Raw genomic sequence first — 23847 nt, 5'->3', positions numbered from 1 at the left:
GTCTGACAGGATCGAAGTATTCCTAGGTCACCGTCATCAGCAAAGGAGCAAAGTACCAGGGTCCCGATAAGTAGGGATGTTGCAACTCTGCCTTGTGTTACCCCAGGGGCAAACAGGACAGTGAGGATGACCTAGGATGCAGTGACATGACTCAAAGGACACTTTTGAAGCCAAGATGGCAGAGGAGCTTATCCCCAGCAGTGAGTGTTGGACTTTCAATGTGAAGGAAATTCAGGAGTTCTTAGCTGACTCTCAGTGCAATCGGTATGAAGCCTGACCAGCTGCTGACCAATAGATGGATCTGCCCAGAGTTGTGTGATCCGGCCACACCATCCCTACTTGGTGGCACAATGGCATCAGTGCTGGACTCTGGAGCAAAGGCTCCTGAGTTCAAATCCAAGTCAGGCCACCCCCGAGCACACTATCCATCGGTGCCAGGTTGAGCGTTGAGCTAGCTACTCTGCCTTGCTTAAAAAAAAAGGGTTGAGTCAGGAACGTTCATTATCGTGACCCGGTTAATCCGAAAGGAGACCAATCCTGACACCATGCACCAGACAAGAATGGCGACACTCTTAAAAAATAATCCCTCAAAAAGGGAGGGATTCCATAGTGGCTGGGAAGGAGCAAAGCTGTTTTAGGGAGTTCCTGAAAGCCCTGTTGGTGGTGCACAGGATAAGGAGGCCTGCTCCCGCTAGCCAGGACACTGGCAAGAAGATATAGCACTATCATGAAGGTCACAGTAGCAAGTATTTACTAATATTTATTAGTTACTTATTACTTTATTAGATACTTGTTTAATATCAGGGAGTTCCACCATTTCTCAGTTCTCAGGGAATGGAGATATGAAGTGAGATTCCTGCAGGAAACTCACACCATTCCAGGAGACAAATCTACCTGACATGATTATTTTAACCCTGTTCTTGTTGGAACTAGGATTGGATAGGTTGACTTTGGAATTCCTCTGGACCTGCTGGGACATACTGAGTGCTGACTACACCAGAGTCCTGGGTGAAAGCCTGGCGACAGGTCAAATGCCCCCCTCTTGGCATAGGGTGGACGTGGTCCTACTGCTGAAGGAGGATCTTCACTGCCTGACGAATTGGTGCCTGGTGTCTCTCCTGTGCACCGAATATAAGTTCTTTGCCTGGGCCCTGGCAAATCACTGTCCCAGACGATCCATCCAGACCAGTCCTGCACAATCCCAGGTCAGTCCATTCAGGACAATGTCCACCTCGTTTGGGACCTGATCCATCTGTCCCAGAAGGCTGGCCTGTCGGCAGTCTTTCTCTTTCTCGATCAGGAGAAGGCTCTTGACTAAGTGGATCATGACTGTCTCCTTGGGACTGCACGCATTCAGACTTGGACTGCATTGTGTTGCCCTTGTCCATTTGCTGTATGCCTAATAAAGCTCAATGGATCCTTGACTGCGCTCTTTTGCTTTGGGGATGGGGTGGGGGGTGCACGTCAGGGCTGGCTGATGTTGGGGCAACTGACTCTGTACAGTGCCTTTCCTTGCCTTCTCCGGAAGCAGTTGACAGGACTGGTTCTGCGCAAGCCCGTGATGAATGTAGCCCTCTCGGCTTATGTCGACAATGTACTCCTTATGATCATTGACCCAGTTGACCTACAGAGGATGCAAGACTGTCAGCAGGTTTTCTCAGTTGCCTCCTCTGCTAGGGTCATCTGGAGAAAAACTCTGATGTTTTAGTGGATCGGTGGGAGATGCATTCTCTGCCAGAGGAGCTAAGACCATTTGTGTGGAGCATCATGTTCCTCCTCTACCTGGAGGTCTACCTAAGATCTGCCATGGAGACTTGGCTAGCGAACTTGCAGGACTTGGAGTCAAAAATCTCTGCCCCCGACTGGGACACTGGTCACATCTACTCTGCACAATCTCTTACTGGAGTAGGATGTTGGACAACTTCTAGGCCAACAGAAGGCATTGAATATACGAACATAAGAAATAGGAGCAGGTGTAGGCCATCCGGCCCATCGAGCCTGCCCCACCATTCAATAAGATCATGGCTGATCTGTCCGTAAACTCAGCTCCATCTACCTGCCTTTTCCCCATAACCCTTAATTCCCCTACTATGTAAAAACCTATCTAACTGTATCTTAAATATATTTAGTGAAGAAGTCTCAACTGCTTCCCTGGGCAGCGAATTCCACAGATTCACCACTCTCTGGGAAAAACAGTTCCTCCTCATCTCTGTCCTAAATCTTCTCCCTTGAATCATGAAGCAATGTCCCCTAGTTCTAGTCTCACCTACCAATGGAAACAACTTTCCTACTTCTATCTTATCTATCCCTTTCAAAATTTTGTATGTTTCTATAAGACCCCCTCTCATTCTTCTGAATTCCAGAAAGTATAGTCCCAGGCGACTCAATCTCACCTCTTAGGTTAACCCCTTCATCTCTGGAATCAACCTGGTGAACCTCCTCCGCACTGCCTGCAAAGCCAGTATATCCTTCTTCAAGTATGGAGACCAGAACTGCACACAGTACTCCAGGTGTGGCCTCACCAATAACCTGTATAGTTGCAGCATGACCTCTCTGCTCTTGAATTCAATCCCTCTAGCACTGAAGGCTAACATTCTGTTTGCCATCTTAATAACCTGTTGTACCCCCAAGCCAATTTTTTGTGATTCATGCACAAGCATTCCCAAGTTCCTCTGCACAACAGCATTCTGCAATCTTTCACCATTTAAATAATAATCTACTCTTCTATTATTCCTTCGAAAGTGGATGATCTCGCATTTACCAACGCTGTATTCCATCTGCCAGACCTTGGCCCACTCACTTAACCTATCTATATCCCTCTGCAGACTGCATTCTCTGCACAATTTGCTTTTCCACTCAGTTTAGTGTCATCAGCAAATTTTGCTATGCTACACCCAGTCCCCTCTTCCAAATCATCAATGTAAGTGGTAAATAGCTGCGGGCCCAGCACCGACCCATGCGGCACCCTGCTCATCACTGACTGCCAACAGGAGAAACACCCATTTATACCAACCCTCTGCCTTCTATTGGTTAACCAATCCACTATCCATGCCAGTACATTTCCTCCGACTCCATGATCCGTATCTTACTTATAAGTCTCTCGTGCAGCACCTTATCGAACGCCTTCTGGAAATCCAAGTATATGACATCCACCTGTTCCCCTCTATCCACTGCACTCATTACGTCCTCAAAGAACTCCAGTAAGTTTGTCAAACAGGACCTGACCTTTCTGAATCCATGCTGCATCTGTCTAATGGAACCACTCCTTTCTAAATATTTTGCTATTTCTTCCTTAGTGATAGCTTCAAGCATTTTCCTGACTGCAGGTGTTTTTTTTAAATTAAATTTTTAGAAAATTACAAAGAATAAATGTAATGATAGTGAGAAAGGGAAAAATAATATTAATCCTCCCCCCTCCCCTTAACCCTCCCCCCCTTAACACTTATCTAAAGAAAGAGGAAAAAAAAGAAAGAAAGAAGAGAAAGATTGCCTGGATATCGGAGGATCCCCACATGCTCCATGGAGTTCAAAATAATTTTAATATTTATTTTTACTTTCCCCAATTACTTTATAATTTTATCTTCAAAGGACCTACGTATTTAATCCTATCTTTTGTAGGTATGGGAGCCAAATTTTCAAAAATATATTCATTTCTTAGATTATATGTAATTTTTTCAAGTGGAATACAACTATGTATTTCATTATTCCAACGATCCATAGTTAAATATAAATCAGATTTCCAAGTAACTGCAATAACTTTTTTGGCTACTGCCAATGCAATTTTTATAAATTTTTTCTGATACTTATTCAATTTAAGTTTCGGTATTGTCCCTTCAATATCTCCTAATAAAAATAACATTGGACTATGTGGGAGTTGTACTCCAGTAATTTGTTCCAATAAAGGTCTTAGATTTATCCAAAATGGTTGAATTTTAAAATAAGACCAAGTAGAATGTAAAAAAGTACCAATTTCTTGATTACATCGAAAACATTGGTCAGACATATTTGAATTTAATCTATTTATTTTCTGTGGTATATATAATTGATGTAAAAAATTATATTGTACTAATCTAAGTTGAACATTTATTGTATTTATCATACTATCAGAACATAATCTTGACCAGCTTTTTCCATCAATTTTAACATTCAAATCAGATTCCCATTTTTGTCTTGATTTATGAATTCCTGATTTAATTGTCTGTTTTTGAATCAAATTATACATACAAGATGTAATTTTTTAAATTTTTCCTTTTTGAATTAATATTTCTATTTCACTAAGTTTTGGCATCAACGTTGTTTGACCCAGCTTTTCTCGTAAATAAGCCTTTAATTGAAAATAACAGAAAAGAATGTTATTTGATATTTTATATTTTTTAATTAATCAAACAACATCAATCCCCTTTTGGAACCAATTATGTAAAAGTTTGTTATCCATTGTAAAAGGAATAAGCCTATTTTGAATTAAAGTTCTTTTTGCTAATAAAGATTTCTTTATCTCATTGTCCATATTTACCTTATTCCATAAATCAATCAAGTGTCTTAATATAGGAGATTCTTTTTTTTCCCGTATCCATTTAGATTCCCATTTATATATAAAATCTTCTGGTATATTTTCTCCTATCTTATCTAATTCTATTTTAATCCATGCCGTTTTTTCTTCATCAAAAAAAGACGCAATAAATCTAAGTTGATTTGCTTTATAATAATTCTTAAAATTTGGAAGTTGTAACCCTCCTAAATCAAATTTATATGTCAATTTTTCCAATGATATTCTTGACATCTTTCCTTTCCAAAGAAATTTCCTTACATATTTATTCAGTTCTTGAAAAAACTTCTGAGGTAATTGTATTGGTAAAGTTTGGAATAAATATTGCAATCTAGGAAATATATTCATTTTTACAGCATTAACTCTATCTATTAATGTTATTAATAACATCACCCATTTATCAAGATCCTCTTTTATTTTTTTTAATAATGGCAAATAATTTTGTTTATATAAATTTTTTACATCATTATCAAATCTAATACCTAAATATTTTATCCCATTTATGGACTATCAAAATTGAGTTACTAATCAACATTAATTATAATTTCCTTTGGTAAGGGGTAAAATTTCACTTTTTTCCCTATTTACTTTATACCCTGATACTCTCCCATATTCTTCCAATCTAAAAGATAATCTTTGCAAAGATTGCAATGGGTTTGTTAAATAAATCAAAACATCATCAGCAAATAAATTAATCTTATATTCTTCTTGATTAACTCTAAAGCCCCGGATGTCTGAATCTGTTCTAATTAATTCAGCTAATGGTTCTATTGCCAATACAAATAAAGCAGGTGATAATGGGCAGCCTTGTCTAGTTGACCTTGTTAAACAAAATGGTGTTGAAATCTGACCATTTGTAACTACTTTAGCTTGAGGATTAGTATTTAAGGTTTTAATCCATTGTATAAAAGATTTTCCTAACTCATATTTTCCCAATACCTCAAATAAAAAATCCCATTCCAATCTATCAGATGCTTTTTCTGCATCCAAAGCAACTGCCACACTCATTTCCTCTCTTTTTTGTGCCAAATGAATTATACTAAGTAACCGAGTTATATTATCCATTGATTGTTTTTAATAAAACCTGTTTGATCCATATGTATTAATTTTGGTAAATATTTAGATATTCTATTAGATAAAATTTTTGCTATTATTTTATAATCTGAATAGGCCTATATGATGTTGGTTTTAAAGGATCTGTATCTTTTTTTGGCAATACAGTTATGATCGCTGTTAAAAAAGATTGTGGGAGTTTATGCATTCTTTCCACTTGATATATTAATTCCATAAAAGGAGGAATTAATAAATCTTTAAATTTTTTATAAAATTCAGGAGGAAAACCATCTTCTCCTGGGGATTTATTACTCTGAAGTGATTCTAAAGCTTCTTCAACCTCTTTTAATGTAAAGGGCATACCTAATCCTTTCTGTTCTTCCAAATTTAATTTTGGAAGGGTTATTTGTGATAAAAATGTATCTATCTCAGCAATCTTATTTTGTGATTCTGATTGATATAGTTCAGTATAAAATTTTTTTAAAGTTTCATTAATTTTTAAAGGTTTATAAGTAACCTTATTTACACTTGTTCTAATTGCATTTATTGTTTTAGAAGCCTGTTCTGTTTTCAACTGCCAAGCAAGAATCTTATGTGATCTTTCACCTAATTCATAATATTTCTGTTTAGTTCTCATAATTATTTTTTCTGTACGATATGTTTGGAGTGTATTATATTGTAATTTTTTATTAACAAGTCGTCTTCGTTTTTCTTCTGTCATATTTCTTTGAGATTCTTTTTCTAACTTTATGACATATTTTTCCAATTAATCTATTTCTGCCATGTATTCCTTCTTAATTTTAGATGTATAACTTATAATCTGACCCCTTAAATGTGCTTTCATCACTTCCCATAATACAATTTTATCCTCAACTGAATGTAAATTTGTATCCAAAAAAAATTGAATCTGTTTTTTCATAAAATCACAAAAATCTTGACGTTTTAATAAAATTTAATTAAATCTCCATCTATAGATCGATTCCTCCTTATCCATCATTATCATTGTCATTATCAAGGGGGAATGATCTGACAGTATTCTTGCTTTATATTCCACACTTTTCACTCTATCCTGAATATTTTTTGATAATAAAAAAAATCAATCCTTGAGTAAGTTTTATGTCTATTTGAATAAAATGAATAATCTCTTTCTCTTGGATTAATTTTTCTCCATATATCAATCAGGTTTAAATCTTTCATTAATGATAGTTAGTTTTATTACTTTTGATTTTGTAGCAACTTTAGTTGACCGATCCAAAACTGGATCTAAACAAAAATTAAGGTCTGCACCTATTAATATTTTATCATGTGCATCAGCCAAGTTCAAAAAAACTTCTTGTATGAATTTTGCATCATTTTCATTGGTGCATAAATGTTCATAAGAGTCCATAATTCTGAAAAAATTTGACAATGTATAATCACATATCTCCCCACAGAATCAATTACTACATTTTGTATTTTAATTGGTAAAGCTTTATTAACCAAAATTGCAACTCCTCTCGATTTTGAATTAAACGAAGCTGCAATGACATTTCCAACCCGATCTCTCTTTAATTTCTTATGTTCTGTTTCTGTTAAGTGTGTTTCTAATAAAAAAGCTATATCTCCTTTCATTTTCTTAATATATGTTAAAATTCTTTTTCTTTTCACAGGTCCATTAAGTCCATTAACATTAAAACTTAAAAAATTAAGTAAATTAATCATTCATAATACCTTGGGAACTCTTTAAAATTCTCCATGTTGTTATGAGTCTCTCCCCAACCATCCAGGCAAAAAGGAAGAAAAATAGAAGAAAGGTAACTAATATATAAGAAAAAAAAACAAAATACCCCCCCCACTAATGTTGCGAATAAAAAGAACACAACATTACTCCTCCCCCCCATTTTACAATCGCCATGATTATACACGTGAAACTCGCAGCCATTGATCAGGAGCTCCTCCAGCTCCCCTGCAAAAAAAAAGAAAATATATTAGTGAAGAAAATAAAAGAAAATAATTAATGTCTCTACTCCCAATTAATACTCTTCAACTATTTTTTTTACCTTATAAATGTCCGTCAAGTCCAACCTTATTTCAGTCTTCATCACTAGTCCACTTCATTTCTATAATTCTTTACTCCTCCTCGTGGACATCAGGTAATTCTTGTACAAATTTCTCCGGTAGTCAAAGAAAAATCTTCTTTCTTCGTTATCCAGGAAAATGATCAATTTTGCTGGGTAGCTCAATAAAAATTTATAGCCCTTTTCCCATAAAGATTTTTTCACTGGATTAAATTCCTTCCGCCTCTTCAGAAGATTGTAACTTATGTCTGGATAAAAAAAACCTCTTTCCCCTTCTATTATCAATGGCCCATTTCTCTTTTTAGCACCTTGAGTAGCTGCCTTCAAGATCATTTCTTTATCTTGGTACCTTAAGCATTTTATCAAAATTGATTTTGGATTTTGATCTTGTTGAAGTCTTGGTCTTAAAGCTCGGTGTGCTCTTTCAATTTCAATTACTTGGCTTCCTTCTTTCATTTCCAAAATTTTCAGAATCCATTCTTGAAAGAATTTTATTGGATTTTTTCCCTCTGTACCTTCCATAAGACCAACAATTTTAATATTATTTCGTCTACTAGAGTTTTCAAGCGCATCTATTTTTTCCAACATCCGTTTTCTTTCTATTGTCCAGGCAAGATTATTGTCTTCTATCTTATCTATTCTTTCAGTGTTTTCTTCCATTTTTACTTCCATCTCTTTAACTTTATTATCCATCTTCTTTTGTTTTTCCACCACATTATCGAGTGTAATCTGCATCCTTCTTATATCTGTTCTTATAGCTTTTAATTCATTCATCATATATATCAGGATATCTCTTACGTCTCCTTTAATCTCCTCCTTCTTTTCCTCTTCTTCTTTCTCTGTGTTTCTCAAAGAGTCTGATTCCACTTCCGATTCACTTCCAATTTCACTTCCAGCCGTAGTTGGGATTTGTAGTTTTGTTAATATCTGTTCATGCATACTTGTCTCTTTGCGCATACGTTGTTCTTGCCATTTCTTCTTAGAAACCGTCGACATTGCTGCAACTTCCTGTCCTGCATCATCAGAAGTGCCATGCACTTCGCCGGGAGGAGATCCAACTTGAGTCCGAGACTTCGCCGAGACGGTTAGGCCTTTTTCCCCGCTGATTTGCGCAGTCTTCGAAGTAGTAGCTTTCTTCTGTTTTGGTTTAGGAGCCATATCTAAAAATAATCCTGAGTTGCTTATAGTTTCTAGTAGGTATCTGTTAACTCTTCTTCATTTAAACCCTATTTCATTACCTTTTACGAGGGAGCTGGATTCCCAATGTCTCGATCCTACGTCATCACGTGATGCCCCCCCCCCCACCACCAACTGCAGGTGTTAAGCTAACTGGCATATAGTTGCCCGTCTTTTGCCTATATCCTTTTTTAAAAAGTGGCATGATATTTGCTGCCTTCCAGTCCGCTGGGACCTGCCCAGAGTCTAGAGAGTTTTGAGAAGTGATTACCAACATGTCTACTATAACCTCTGCCAATTCCCTCAGCACCCTGGTATGCATCCTATCAGGACCAGGGGACTTAACGACCTTTAGGACCTCTAGTTTGCTCATCACTATCTCTTTAGTGACAGTGATTTTATCAAGATCTTCACCTCTCATTTCGTCCATAACATCCTTCTTTGGCATATTAGACGTGTCCTCCACCTTGAAGACCGACACTGGGTCTCTGTTGCTGCCTTGAGTCTTCTGATTGTGGAGAATGGTCAGTCGCTGGTGTGTGTATATATCCAGCTAGCAACTCTCTTCATCGGGACCCTATAGAAATACATGTATACTGAGCACCCTCCGAGGAAGCATGTACTGGTGACACATTTTTGTTGCCGAGGGCATTGCCTTCAGGATGGCACGTGATCCCAGTGTGTGTATCGGCTGTGCCGCTATGTGGGAGCTGCTGGGGTTTTTCCAGCAGTTATTTTGGGGTCTGGTGTAGTGTGTTCTGGTCAGAGTGCTGCTGCGTCACAGGGAGCAGTGCTTGTGCTGTCGGGGGGGGGGGGGGGGCAGGTAGGACATGGATGGGGTTGTTTCCCATCCCACCATGGTGGGTGTGGAATGGCTGTGGCTGTGGCAACCCCTGCTCTGCTGGAGGTGCTTATGGGACCTAAATCCCGAGATCTCCTTTGGGAGCTGGTCATGAGACGCCTCGCAGGGGTCCTGCTGTGCCAATCCGCGATGCGCCAAGACTGTTCCTGTGCGGGCTGTCCTTGCACACTTTTCACCTTATTGCTCTTATCTGCCTTCTGAACATGCCATGGCAGTCCTTCTTAGCATCAGGTAGTATGGAAGCCTCAATGGAAGCTACAGGTCTTTCCCTTGGACTTTGGGGAACTAGAGTGGAGGGTGTTGGACAGAGCAGTACCATGTAATAGATTCCTGAGCAGGTACGCTCTTACCCCATCGACATGTCTTTTCTGTGGATGCAAGGAGTCAGTGTACCATGTCAATATAGAATGTAAGAGGCTACACCTCCTGGTTGAATCTATGAAAAGGCTGCTTCTCAAGTTTTGGCTGCATTTCTGTCTCATTTTCCATGGTTTATGGGCACCCAGTAAGAATGGAGGGAGGCTCCCTCATAGGATGTCCTGGTAGGCTTGCTCTGGCACCTGGCCAAACTGGTCTTTCTCGTGTGCATGTAGCGAGCTGTCGAGGGCTGTGCCTGAGCTGACTGCCTGCCCCTCTTCCAATGTTCATCTGTGCCAGGGTGTCCTTAGAAAGGGAACATGCGATCATCATGGGTTCAGTGGCTTATTTCTGGGAACAGTGGGCCCCTGAGGGAATTGGGTGTATTATAGATGCTAATAGTTGTATTTTAATTTGAATTTAATAATTGTATTGTAACCACTATCCTTTGTATGTCTTTTGTGTTTGAATAAAGTTTTGTACATTTTACAAAAGAAAAGGGGGCAGTAACAAGGGAGTGTCACGCTGTGGGAGGGGCATTACTGAGGAAGGGTTACACCATCAGACATTTTTGGATGCTGTCCGGTTTTTGACAGCTGAAGAAGGTGCCCCCATTTCTGTGGTTGACTTTATATCCTTGTGCCTTGTGTTTGCAGAACCTGTTGAAGTGTAACCCAGTGCAGAGAATTTCAGCCGAGGAAGCCTTACAACATCCCTACTTTGCGGACTTCTGCCCTCCCTAAAGGAACACCTGCCCTTTGGCACTTCCCCGTTGGCACTGGACCTGAAGGATTAACTGAAACTCGAGCTGCCTCTCCCCTCTCTGTGCTTCTTGACTCAGTCATGACCAAAGTGGTGGACCCTTGAGGTGATCTCATTGTGGGCAGGTTCTTAAGAATGAGAATCTCACTTGAAGCATTGGTGTGTTTGTCTGGAAGGATTTTTATTTTAGCATTCCATACAGAGCGTCATGAAGAAGAGCACTTTTTGTCTGTAAAGAATTCATCTGACATTTGTCCAGTCAGCTGTCATGTTTACACATTTGTATCCTTATTCACAAATGTGTCGTGCATCAGCAAGTGTGACTTTGTGCACAGGTGTGTTGCTTCTGTATATATGCTTTTATATCATGTGTTGCCATGTATTTAGTAATGATAAATGTCTCAAGTACTTATGTATGTTATTTTCATTACGTGTGTAATTATGTCACTTTTTGTTAATGTATGTTAAATATGCCCTTCTCTATCATTTCTGCTCTCCCTCATCTATGTCATTACTAGTCAGTTACAGGTTAGTGCTGTGTGGCCTCTTTGAGTGGGGTGTGTGTTGTCAGTGCTCCTGGGGGTCTGAATGTTATCGTGGATTAGCAGATTTGTGTGATTTCAGAATATTTTGTTCACTGTGTTAGTGTGAACTCATGGCAATGAACCTGTGGTCATGTGTTGTGGAGAATGACTTTGTTTGGAGCTTATCATTAGTGAAAGCACTTTTTTTCAAAGAAATTTGAAACTTTCAAAAACTGTTTATAATTTTGTTTGTGTTGTTGGCAGGTGCATGTGCTTGTGCACACACTTGTACATGATGTCACTGTTTGCTATTGATGTGTGTGTAGTGTGTAATATATGCTCCCTTGTGTCTCTGTTAATGTGCTTTTGTGTACGTGTGTGTGTGTGTATTTAGGGACCCTTTATTTTTTGCTGGATGTCCCTGTTACTGAGTGAAGATTCTGTGGAGCTCAGATTCCAAGAGTCATCTTATCAGCATCCACCCAAACCTCACAGCTTGACCTCGCTACTGAACAAGGTCTCACTTAATCTGGTTCAGCAGTATTGTTGGAAATTCCAGTTAATGCACTTATTTCAACACTTAGGTTACTGAATCATTCCAGTTCCTCTTGTGTTTTGGTAGCAAAGAAAGTAAGCAGTTGTCTGTGCAACATACTGTAGCTGATAAATATCAATCTGCAAGCAACTTGTAAACCATGGCAGAAAATCATTATGGTATAATTTACTGGAGTGCCAAACTTTATACCTCCTTGAGTGCAAAACAATTAACAAAAGTGGAACGGTTTGAAAATTTCATTATTAAAGCAGGAGGGCAATGCAGGAGATTCCATCAAACCCAAGCAGTGACTGGCTGAAATACTTTCTATTTCACATTTACTTGTAACTCCTGATTGTTGATAATACAAAGATTGGAGGTGTTGGGGATAGTGTGGAGGGCTGTCAGAGGTTACAGCAGGACATTGATAGGATGCAAAAGGGCTGAGAAGTGGCAGATGGAATTCAACCCAGATAAGTGTGAAATGGTTCATTTTGGTAGGTCAAATATGATGGTAGAATATAGTATTAATGGTACGACTCTTAGCAGTGTGGAGGATCAGAGGAATCTTGGGGTCTGAGTCCATAGGACCCTCAAGGCTGCTGCGCAGGTTGACTCTGGTTAAGAAAGTATACAGTACATTGGCCTTCATCAACCATAGGAGTGAGTTTAGGAGCCGAGAGGTAATGTTGCAGCTATATAGGACCCTGGTTAGACCCCACTTGGAGTACTGTGCTCAGTTCTAGTCGCCTCACTATAGGAAGGATGTGGAAAACATAGAAAAGGTACAGAGGAGATTTGCAAGGATGTTGCCTGGAGTGGGGAGCATGCCTTATGAGAATAGGTTGAGTGAACTCGGCCTTTTCTCCTTGGAGCAACAGAGGATGAGAGGTGACCTGCTAGAGGTGTGTAAGATGATGAGAAGCATTGATGGTATGGATAGTCAGAGGCTTTTTCCCAATGCTGAAGTGCTAGCACGAGAGGGTATAGTTTTAAGGTGCCTGGGAGTAGATACAGAGGAGACAACAGGGTTAAGTTTTTTTTACGCAGAGAGTGGTGAGTACGTGGAATGGGCTGCCAGCGACGGTGGTGGAGGCAGATATGATAGGATCTTTTAAGAGACTCCTGGACAGGTATATGGAGCTCAGAAAAATGGAGGGCTGTGGGTAACCCTAGGTAATTTCTCAGGTAAGGACATGTTCGGCACAGCTTTGTGGGCCGAAGGGACTGTATTGTTTTCTATGTTTCTATGTAAAGAAATTGTAAACAAGCCATTGGACCAAATAAAGGTAAATTCCAGGAGCATTTCCTGAGCTGAGGACCCAGGTACAGTGTGCCCAGTAGAGACACAGAAGGCTGTAGATGCTGGAATCTGGAGTAACAGACAAGATGCTGCAGGAACTCAGCAGGATTAAGAAATGTGGAAGGAAATGGACAGTTTATCTTTCAGGTTGATTTCTTTCACTGGAAATCTAGATGGAAGGTTTCAGCCCAAAACATTGGGTGTCCATTTTTGTCTATAGCTACTGCTCATCGCACTGAGTTTCTCCAGCATCCTGTTTGATGCTTCAGAATGCCCAGCTCTTAGTGTGGATTAAATCAGTGGGAGATCCCTGGTCTTTCTGTCCATTGTCTGAAATGTCTGGAGATTCCTCCTGAAATGGATCAAAGGATTCTGATTAATCGTTTCCATGTTCAATCCAAGGCATTGAACATGTATTTTATGATGTCTCAAAGAAATCCAAGTGAAGGGACTGAGCTGAGGGGTACAGAGGGAAAGTTTCCATTAAAGGCAGAAAACTGAAATTCCACAGCATTCAGGTCTGGTTGAGTTAGTGCGGGTAAGACAAATGTATATCCATCAACAAGCAACATGGAAAACTTTGTTTTGAGTCACTCAGGAAAGGGTGGACCTGCATAAGGATCCTGCACAAAATTAAAGCAAATGTGAAGGAGCAACACCGCTGGAGGAACTCAGTGAGTCAAGGGGGAGGGGGATGTGGAATTGAGATTTTGGGTTGAAACTACATCAGAACTGAGAGAGATTATCAGTATAAAGAGGAGGGTGTGGTGGCAGTGAGATGGGAATCTGAGGTGATTGGAGAACTGAGGAGGGGTGAAAGATACAGTGAAGGAATAATTGTGGATCACATGGTCTCCTCTATTGCCATGGTGAGGCCACACTCAGGTTGGAGGAGCAACACTTTATCTTCCATTTAGGTGGCCTACAATCTGATGGCATGAGCATCAATTTCTTGAACTATTGTTAATGCACCCCTCCCCCTTCAGCCTTCCCCATTCCCATTTCCCTCTCTCACTTTACCTCCTTACCTGCCCTTCAGCTCCCTCTGGAGCACCTCCAATTCTCTTTCTTCCATGGCCTTCTATCCTCTCCTATCAGATTCCCTTTTCTCCAGCTCTTGATCTCTTTCACCAATCGACTCCCCTCTCACAGTTTCACCTATCACCTACTGCCTTGTACAGTATCTCTTCCTCACCTCCCCAACCTTCTTACCCTAACTTCTCGTCTTTTTTTCTCCAGCCCTGATGAAGGATCTCAGCCTGAAATGTCGACTGGTTACTCTTTGCTATAGATGTACCTGACCTGCTGAGTTTCTTCAGCGTTTTGTGTGTGTTGCTTGGATTTCCAGCATCTGCAGATTTTCTTTTGTTTCAGACTAGAGAAGCATGATTTGATTTTAGAACAGGAAGTTGTGAAGGGATCTGACAGGTAGAACAGCCCACTCGGACTTCCTCCCCCATTCATGTCAACCTTCTGCATTAATCTCATCTGCCAGGAGCCTTCTAATACTAGGTGACTTCAATGCTCATCCATAAATTCTCAAGCACAGTCACCACTCTCTTCAGCTGTGTATTCCAGATACCACTATCTGAATATGTTCCCCTCAGATCTCTAAATTTCTTTCCCCTTACCCTATATCCTCCAGTTTTATCTGCCTCTGAGAAAGGGAACAGTTTCTGCAATCTCCTCTTTCTATACCCCTCATAATTTTATATACTTTGATCATCCCTTGTATTCTCCTTCACTCCAGAGAAAACATAATAGAAATGCTCCACCCCAGAAAACATCCTGGTGAATTCCCTGCATCCTCTCCAGTATCACAAACAGTATAGTGCAGTAACTGGAATGCGCATCTTATTCCAGCATTTTCTGCTTTTATTTCAGATTTCCAACATTGGCAGTCTTTTGGTTGAAGTCGTGAGAATGTTCCAGTTTTACCGTATTATGAGGAAAATATTGAGCCTCAGGGCTACAAAACAGACTTAACATAGATAATACTGGACCTAAGACATTATGGTCATTGGATAAGTTAACAGGTCTGCATTCTCTGTGTTAAATCTGTCACTGTGATTTGTTGTAGCTGGTTACTCCTTTTTTTTGTTCAGTGAATGTATTTCTTAGGGAAGTAAATAAATTACATCAAACCACATACAGGCCCTCTGGTATACAAACACCTAAGTTATAGACACATATCCTACAAATGAACTGCAACAGTTAGTAGTTAGGAAGCTGAGTTGAGCTGAGAGCACTGAACATTCTCACTTCTCAGTGAGGCCTACTGGCAGACACTTTTCCTGTGGCTGCTTGCTCTCCTGTTACAGTAGTTTTGTGTCTCTCTCCCACATAGTGATATTCATTTCTGACTTACAAATAGCTCAGGTCATCAACAATTCTCAGGAATAGAACCTGGGGGCTTCCCATAGTATCTATAGTGCTGGTTTTAGGTTCTCTACTCAGAATCACTTTTATTATCACTGGCATGTGTCATGAAATTTGTTAACTTGGCAGCAACAATTCAATGCAATACATAATACAGAAGAAAAATAAATAAATAACAATATTTGTATATTGAATACCATAGATTTAAAATCATGCAAAACAGAAATAATATATATTAAAAAAGTGAGGTAGTGTTCATGGATTCAGTGACTCTTTAGGAATGAGATGGCTGAGGGGAAGAAGCTGTTACTGAATCACCAAGTGTGTGCCTTCAGGTTTCTGTACCTGCTACCTGATGGCAACAGAGAGAAAAGGGCAAGCCCTGGGTGCTGAGGGTCCTTAATAATGGACTCTACTTTTCTGAGACACTGCTTCTTGAAGATGTTCTGGGTACTTTGTAAGCTAGTACCCAAGATGGAGTCAACTAAATTTACGACCCTCTGCTGCTTCTTTCAGTCCTGTGCTTCCCCCATACCAGACAGTGATGTAGCCTGTCAGAATGCTCTCCATGGTACATCTATAAAAGGCTTTGAGTGTTTTTGTTGACAAACCAAATCTCAAACTCCTAATGAAGTTTAGTTACTGTCTTGCCTTCTTGATAGCTCCATCGAAATGTTGGGACCAGGTTAAATCCTCAGAGATCTTAACACCCAGGAACTTGAAACTGCTCACTCTCTCCACTTCTGATCCCTCTATGAGGATCGGTATGTGTTCCTTCGTCTTGCCCTTCCTGAAGTCCACAATCAGCTCTTTCATCTTACTGACGTGGGAGTGCAAGGTTGTTGCTGCAACACCACTCCACGTTGGCGTCTCTCAGTCCTGGACGCCCTCTCATCTCCATCTGAGATTCTACCAACAATGCTTGTATCATCAGCAAATTTATAGATGGTATTTGAGCTATGCCTGGCCACACAATCATGGGTATAGAGAGAATAGAGCAGTGGCAAAGCACACACCCCTGAGGTGCATCAGTGATGATAATCAGCCAGGTGGAGATATTATCACCAATCCACACAAATTGTGGTCTGGTTGGGAAGTCGAGGATCCAATTGCAGAGGGAGGTACAGAGGCCCAGGTTCTGTAACTTATCAATCAGGATTGTGGGAACTCTGATGATTCCCCAAGGAACAAAGAACATTAAGGGAAATTTAATGGTGTTCAACATCAGGAAGGTGTTTTTATTAAGGAAATGGGAAATTTACTGATCATGGCAGGATTAGTAACCGGAGGTTGAAATTATCAATTTATGACATTTGGCAAAAAGCAAGTTCACAAGAAGCTTTCAAAGTGAATAGTGATGGAATTTAATTGCGTGAAAAAGCAGGGAAGTAGGGTCAGTTCAAAGACTTGGACCCTGCTTTAAGATTCCATGACTGAAAAAAGATTGGACATCAACTGAAAAGCTTTAACAATCTTTAATCAAAATGCACAAAGATTACAGAAAATAACTGTTACATTTACACCAAGTCCATAGCACCCAACCACAATGTCTGTTTTTATCTGAAGTGAATTCAGGTGGATGTGAACAGAATAATGCTCTGGAAGAGATGTTGCAGTGCCCACTCAGTACCAGAGACCAGAACTCACTAGATTGATAAACACAATATAAACTAAGCTAATGTAATACTTCAGTTTACTTGAGCAGATTTTAAAAGGATGAATTTAAACAAGGGTCTATCTGTTGATTGGACACAGATTTCACTTGCCTTGTGCAGTCTGGGAGAATACAGAGTGGATGGAGATGGGGAAGCAAAAGTTGACCTTGGGATCATGGTTCTGTGCTAGTGTCAGGGCAGGGAAAACTGACGTCATGTTATTTCCATACCCTCCCTGACCCTGCATGGTGAGAATGGAACAGGGAAGGGTACATCACTCTAACACCACTTTGAAACTGATAGAAGAAGCTGCAGGCGGTTAAATGGAGAATTGAGTCTCCAAGGCTGGTTTGCTTCAAATTTTACAGGTAGAAAGGCAATGGGAAGGAGCTGTGAGCTGTTGGGCACGCCAGCAGCTGATCACTCACGATTCCCAAATTCCAGGAAGAAGATGAAGATGAAGACAATGTCGACGTAGAGACAGAGTGCAGCGAAGATGTACTCCTCGGGACTCAAGGAGTAGCGCTTGTTCCCTACCAGAAGCTGTGTATCATAAGCCAGGAACTACCAGAGAAAGGACAAAAGGGTGAGATGCAGCCACATACATACCAGTCCAACCACCAGCAGGGAGCAAGCTCAGCCATGAAACAGTTGGTACTACAGTAGATATAGTCAAGTCTATTGGCACATGTATATGTGTATCTATATATATAGAGAGAGAGAGAGTGAGGCACAGGAACAATGAAAATCTTGTTTGCAGCAGCATCACAAGCATGTTGTCTATCACACAACATAAATTGTACACAAGTTTTATAAGATTTAAGAAAGAAATGGCAAAACATTAGTGCAAAAGTAAAACAAAAATTAGTCCCTGGTAATGAGACGGTGATTTCAGAAACAAGCACTATGATCAAAAAATTAAAAACTGATATACCGGTAACTACTGATACATGTTAAGCATTTTTTAAAAATGAAGTCTAAAATGTAAAAAGATTAAACACAATTTTAAAATCTGTACTTGAGCTTGCTGTTACCACGGCCTCTTGGCAAGTGTTCCCTCCCTCTTCCCCCGGTGACGTCAGTGTAGATGCAGTTTCTGTACTCCTGTGCTAGTTGGTAGGTTGCAGACAAAGGAACAGTTGGTACGTGGGAGGCTCTTAAAAGGGAGATAATGACAGTTCAAGGTATGCATGCTTCTGTTAGAATGGAGGGCAATGTTGACAGGAGCAGGGAGAGCTGTGTATGATTGTGGCATGGGTCAGTACAAGCAGCTGGAATCAAGAGGATCCCTGGGGGATTTGGGAGATCTAAGAGTGAATTCAGAAAGGAAACCAAGAGGGCAAAAAGGATTCATGAGATAGCTCTGGCAAAAAAAGTACTTTATGTTCTGGAAAAAAAGAGTAAGAAGAGAACGGAGTTCCTCAAATTCCAAAGTGGACATCTTTGTGTGGAGCCATGGGAGGTGGGCAAGCTCCTTAAAGTGTATTTCTCATCTGTTTTTACTATGGAAAAACACATGAAAATTCTGAAACTTCAGACAGAGATTGGGGATGTCTTGGGGCTAATCAACCTTACAGCAGGTGGCTCAAAGTGTTTGAAGATAATCAAATCTCCAGGGCCTTGTCAAGTATATCCGAGAATACAGTGGGGAGCCAGAAAAGGAATTATGGGAGCCCTGACTGAGATATGTATGTCATCATCAGCCATGGGTAGGCCTCACCTGAACTGTGTTGGGACCGGATGCCTGACAAATTACATTACCACGGTTGTAGACGGCTTTAAATGAACAGAAGCAGGAAGGAGTAATAAATCAGGAAGAAATTAAAAAGCAGTAGCATAAATAACAAGGGGGAATCTGACAGAGTGTGATGTGCAGAGCAGATCTTGTAAAGAGCAGCAAAAACAGCTAATCCAGAATTGTAAATATCAATGTTTAATGCTCATCATTTGAATTAACAGAGCATTTGCACCAAGGTCGGTGAGTTAACAATAGGGAGAAACAGTATGATGTAAACGTGTTTGTGTAGTGAGGAGGAGTGGATGCTCAATATTCCAGGTTACACACTTTTCCAAAAGAACAGGCCAAAGGGGGAAGGAGGTCGGTTGGCATTGTTAATCAAAAAAGGTACCTGAGCAGGGTGGAGCATAAATGGGGAGATATCAAGGGTATGCTTGAAGGGAAGTGCAATTATCATGGGGGAAATTATTTGATGAACTAAACTGGCAAGGGTATGATGGAAGAAGAATTTGTAGAATGCATCTGGAATTGGTTTTTAGAGCAGTGCATTGCAAAAAGTACCCCAGAATGGGCTGGTTTAGATCTGATCTTGTGTTCTATGTTCTTATAGAAGGGTATAAATCACAGGGGGCATAGATATGGTCAATGCACACAGTCTTTTTACCAGCATTGGGAAATCAAGAACTGGAGAGCCCAGGTTTAAGAGATTTAATGGCACCTAACAGTGGTAAGTACACAGAATGAGCTGTATTAAAAAGAAAGGAATACAAAGTGACAAGGACTAGTTGAAGACCGGAGGTCTGAGAGGGTTTTAGGATTCAGCAGCAGAAGACTAAAATGCTCACAAGGGAGAAAATGAATTTTGAGAGACTAATTGCATGTCATATGAAAACAAACAGTAAACATTTCTACGGTGGTGTAAATAGGAAGAAGGTGCCTAAGGTAAAGTAGGGCCTCTGGATCCTGAACCCTGATCCCAAAGGATCATCCATGATCATTGCAAGTAACACATAATATAATAGAAATTTATTTACCAGAGTAAAGGCAATAGCTCCAAGACCTGCATAAACGATGTGTAACCAGGGCAGCTGAAATCAGAATTGCAAAGAGCAGTTAGTGGCACTCACATTACTCAATTATCTGGAGATTCTGGATGTGTATGGGAAATGGTCTCTGTCAAGAGCCAGTGACCACCTCTTTGCCTACTCATCATTGCTGTTAGTCAAAGCATTGTTCATGAAAGCTGCAGGTTGGTGAGCAAAGGTGGCAGATCAAAGAGGATCTGCAGAACCCAAAGGAAGAGGAGGGAAAGATTCAGAAGGATTACTTTATTTCCAGCTCTTCAATCACTGGACTCCTTTGCTAGCAAATATTTCTTGCTCTCAATCCTCATTGTGGGATGTTTCCTGTTCAGAAGGATTGAAGTGTTGCTCAAACAGGCTGCAACACTCCTGTCCTCTGTTGCAGCCTCAAAGATGATCAACAACTCCTTACAGAATTGAAGTCTCAATAGTAATACCCTCCATCCCAAGAATAAGCATGGGGGTCACAGGAACCATCTCCCGGTGATAATCCCAGTCTGTTCTCTTTGTACCAGTTACAAATAATACTTTTAGAATTTTCCTTCTTTCTTTCTGCCCAATATTTCCTGCCGTGTGTCCATCTGAAGCAGCAAACATTTACTTACGTATCCAAAGGGGACGGTGAAGCCCATGACCAATCCCGTCAGCAGCAGTGCAATGGTCAACCCAAACAGCAGGCCATGGCAGGTGGTGAAGTCAAACTAAAAATGAGAGCAGCTGTCAGTAAAAAGACTGCCTTGTAGGCAGAGCCCCTATCCACTGCATGGAAAATGACCACATTGACTACAAGAATCAACACCTTACATCCCTCCAACCTACAAACACTCTGTCATCCCACTGGGCTAACTTGCAGAAGCTTGGTACAACAGCACTCTCTCAGTATTGCCCCTCCTACAGCGCATTGCTTTCTGAATACTCAGGTTGTGGATTGTTGGGCTCTATCAGTATCAGCTGTAAACACAACTCAGCACATTTCAGAAACCAACCTTCCCTACGTAGACTCTCTATATTTTTTGCTACCTCAGTAAAGCAGGTAGCATAATAGAAGACCTCACCCACCCCATATATTCTCTCTTTTCCCCAACCTCTCCCATTGGGCAGAATGCACAAATACCTGAAGCACAGAACATGAAGCTCAAGGACAGCTTCTACCACATGGTTATAACACTCACAATCTACCTTGTTATGACCTTGCACCTTATTGTCGGCCAGCACTGTACCCTCCTGTAACTGTAATACTTTATTTTGCATTGTTGTTTTCCTATGTGCTACTTCAATGTGATGTGATGAAATGATGTGTGTACGGCATACAAAATAAAGATTTTCACTGTACCTCAGTTCATGTAACAATAATAAACCAACTTACCTCATGTGCTTGAAAATTTAAACAAAAACTTGCACAAACCTTTGTCTGGAAGGAGAAGATGGTAACTGTAAAACAGACCAAGGCCGTGATCCCAATGCACAGTAGCACAATCTTTGTGTTGTGGTAGCTGGAAGAAAGAGCAGACATGAGTTCTCTGCACCCACAATTAAACTGAACAAATCATATTACATATGAAAATATTGACTATTGTTTATGTGAAAAGTTCAGTATTAGAATCATAAAGTCATAGAAAAGTACAACATAGAAACAGGACCTTCAGTCCATGCCAAACCATTTAAACTGCCTACTCCTATCAACCTGCACCCGGATCATGGCCCTCCATACCTCTACTATTCATGTGCTTATCTGAACTTCTCTTAAACGTTGAAATCAAGCTTACACACACCACTTGTGCTGGCAGCTTGTTCCACACTTCCAGCACCCTCTGAATGAAGAAGATTCCCTTTATATTCTCCTTAAATTTTTTCACCTTTCACCCTTATCCCATGATTTCTAGTTGTAGTCCCACTCAACCTCAGTGGAAAAATCGTGCATTTACCCGGTCTATGCCCCACATAATTTTGTATACCTTCATCAAATATCCCCTCAGTCTTCTATGTACAAAGGAAGAGTCCGACCCTATTCAATTTTTCCTTATAACTCAGGTCCTTCAGCCCCGGCAACATCCTTGTAAATTTTCTCTATCAACTTTATTTACATCTTTCCTGTAGGTAGTGAACAAAGCTACACAAAATACTCCAAATTAGGCCTCAAAACTATCTTTTACAACTTCAATATAACATCCGATCTCCTATACTCAATAGTTTGATTTATGAAGGCTAATATGCCAACAGCTTTTTTTGCAACACTATCTACCTGTGATTCTCCTTTCAATGAATTATGGACCTGTATTCCCAAATCCCTTGTTCTACAGCACTCCTCAGTGCCCTACAATTCACTGTGTAAGACCAGACCTGGCTGGTTCACCCAAAATACAATACCTTGCACTTGTCTGCATTAAATTCCATCTGCCATTTTTTCAGCCTATTTTTCCAGATGCTGCTGCAAGCTCTGATAGTCTTCCTTGCTGTCCACTACATCACCAATATTGGTGCCAAACGCAAATTTGCTGATCCAGTTAACCACATTAACATCCACATCGTTGATACAGATGATAATCAACAATAAACCAAGCACCGATCCATGCGGCACTCCACTAGTCACAAGTCTTTAGTCAGAGAAGCAACCATCTACTACCACTTTCTGGCTTCTCCCTCAAAGCCAACATCTAACCTAATTTACTACCTCATCTTCAATGGCAAATGACTGAACCTTCTTGACCAACCTCCCATGCGGGACCTTGTCAAATGCCTTACTAAAGTCCACATAGACAACATCCACTGCCTTGACTCTCATCAACTTTCCCAGTAACTTTCTTGAAAAACACTAAGATTGGTTAGACATGACCTACCATGCACAAAGCCATGCTGACTATCCATAATTAACCCATTTCTATCCAAATATTCATATATTGTATTTAGTCCCTTAGAATACCTTCCAATAACTTTCCCACTACTGGTGTCAGGCTCACCAGCCTGGTTTATTTTTAGAGCCTTTCTTAAACAAAGGAACAACATTAGTAATCCTCTAATCTCTGGTACCTCACCTGTTGCTAAGGATGATTTAAATATCACTGCTAGGGCCATTGCAATTTCTGCATTTGCTTCCTGTAGGGTCTGAGGGAAACACCTTGTCAGGCCCTACAGACTTATCCACCCTAATTTGCCTCCAGACAGCAAATACCTCCTCATCTGTAGACTCTATAGGGTCCATAAAGTCAAAGTTGCTTTTCCTCACTTGTATAGACTCTGTATATCTCCTGAGTAAACACAAATGCAAAAAATCCATCTAACATCTCCCCCATCTCTTTTGGCTCCACGCATGGATTACCATTCTGATCTTCCAGAGGACCAATTTTGTCCCTTGCAATCCTTTTGCTCTTAACATATCAGTAGAATCCCTTAAGATTCTCCTTCATCTTGTCTACTAGGATAACCTCATGCTTTCTTTTAACCCTCCTGATGTTTTTCTTAAATGTTCTCTTTCATTTCTTATACTCCATAAATACGTCATTTGTTCCTACCTGTTTATACCTTCTATGCACATCCTTTTTTTAACCAGGTTCAGTATCTTTTGAAAACCAAGGTTCCCTAAACTTGACATCTTTACTTTTTATTCTGACAGGCACATACAAGCTTTGTACTCACAAAATTTCACTTTTGAAGGCCTCCCACTGACCAAGTACACCTTTGCAAGAAAACAGCTTGTCCCAATCCATAACCTGCCAGATCTTTTCTGATACCATCAAATTCCCCAATTTAGAATTTCAACACACAACCGGACCTATCTTTTTCCATATTTACTTTTAAACTAATGGCATTATGATCACTAG

The 23847-nt window shown here is 40.2% G+C and overlaps 2 protein-coding genes across 7 annotated transcripts in view; one reads left to right on the top strand and one right to left on the bottom strand.

Annotated features, from left to right (window-relative positions):
- The window catches only part of cdk5 (cyclin dependent kinase 5), a 70083-nt gene extending 54759 nt beyond the window's left edge, over nt 1–15324 (top strand). For 3 of the 6 annotated variants that reach the window (XM_059978228.1, XM_059978196.1, XM_059978214.1), the window contains 2 exons: nt 8640–8740; nt 10708–15324. In XM_059978228.1, coding sequence (XP_059834211.1) covers nt 8640–8719 — 80 coding nt within the window. In that variant the 3' untranslated portion in view covers nt 8720–8740; nt 10708–15324. The remainder of the gene's footprint in view (nt 1–8639; nt 8741–10707) is intronic. The other 3 variants (XM_059978238.1, XM_059978205.1, XM_059978220.1) reach the window with 1 other exon arrangement.
- A 148-nt stretch (nt 15325–15472) lies between these two features.
- The window catches only part of faim2a (Fas apoptotic inhibitory molecule 2a), a 43797-nt gene continuing 35422 nt past the window's right edge, over nt 15473–23847 (bottom strand). The window contains exons 9-12 of the mRNA XM_059978245.1: nt 21435–21522; nt 20635–20730; nt 19982–20035; nt 15473–17773 (exon numbers count right to left, since the gene is read on the bottom strand). Of these exons, the coding sequence (XP_059834228.1) occupies nt 17630–17773; nt 19982–20035; nt 20635–20730; nt 21435–21522 (382 nt within the window). The 3' untranslated portion in view covers nt 15473–17629. The remainder of the gene's footprint in view (nt 17774–19981; nt 20036–20634; nt 20731–21434; nt 21523–23847) is intronic.

The sequence above is a fragment of the Hypanus sabinus genome, chromosome 1 (genome assembly GCF_030144855.1).
Source record: "Hypanus sabinus isolate sHypSab1 chromosome 1, sHypSab1.hap1, whole genome shotgun sequence".
NCBI classification, from domain to species: Eukaryota; Metazoa; Chordata; class Chondrichthyes; order Myliobatiformes; family Dasyatidae; genus Hypanus; species Hypanus sabinus.
This window is presented reverse-complemented; position numbering and strand designations above follow the sequence as displayed.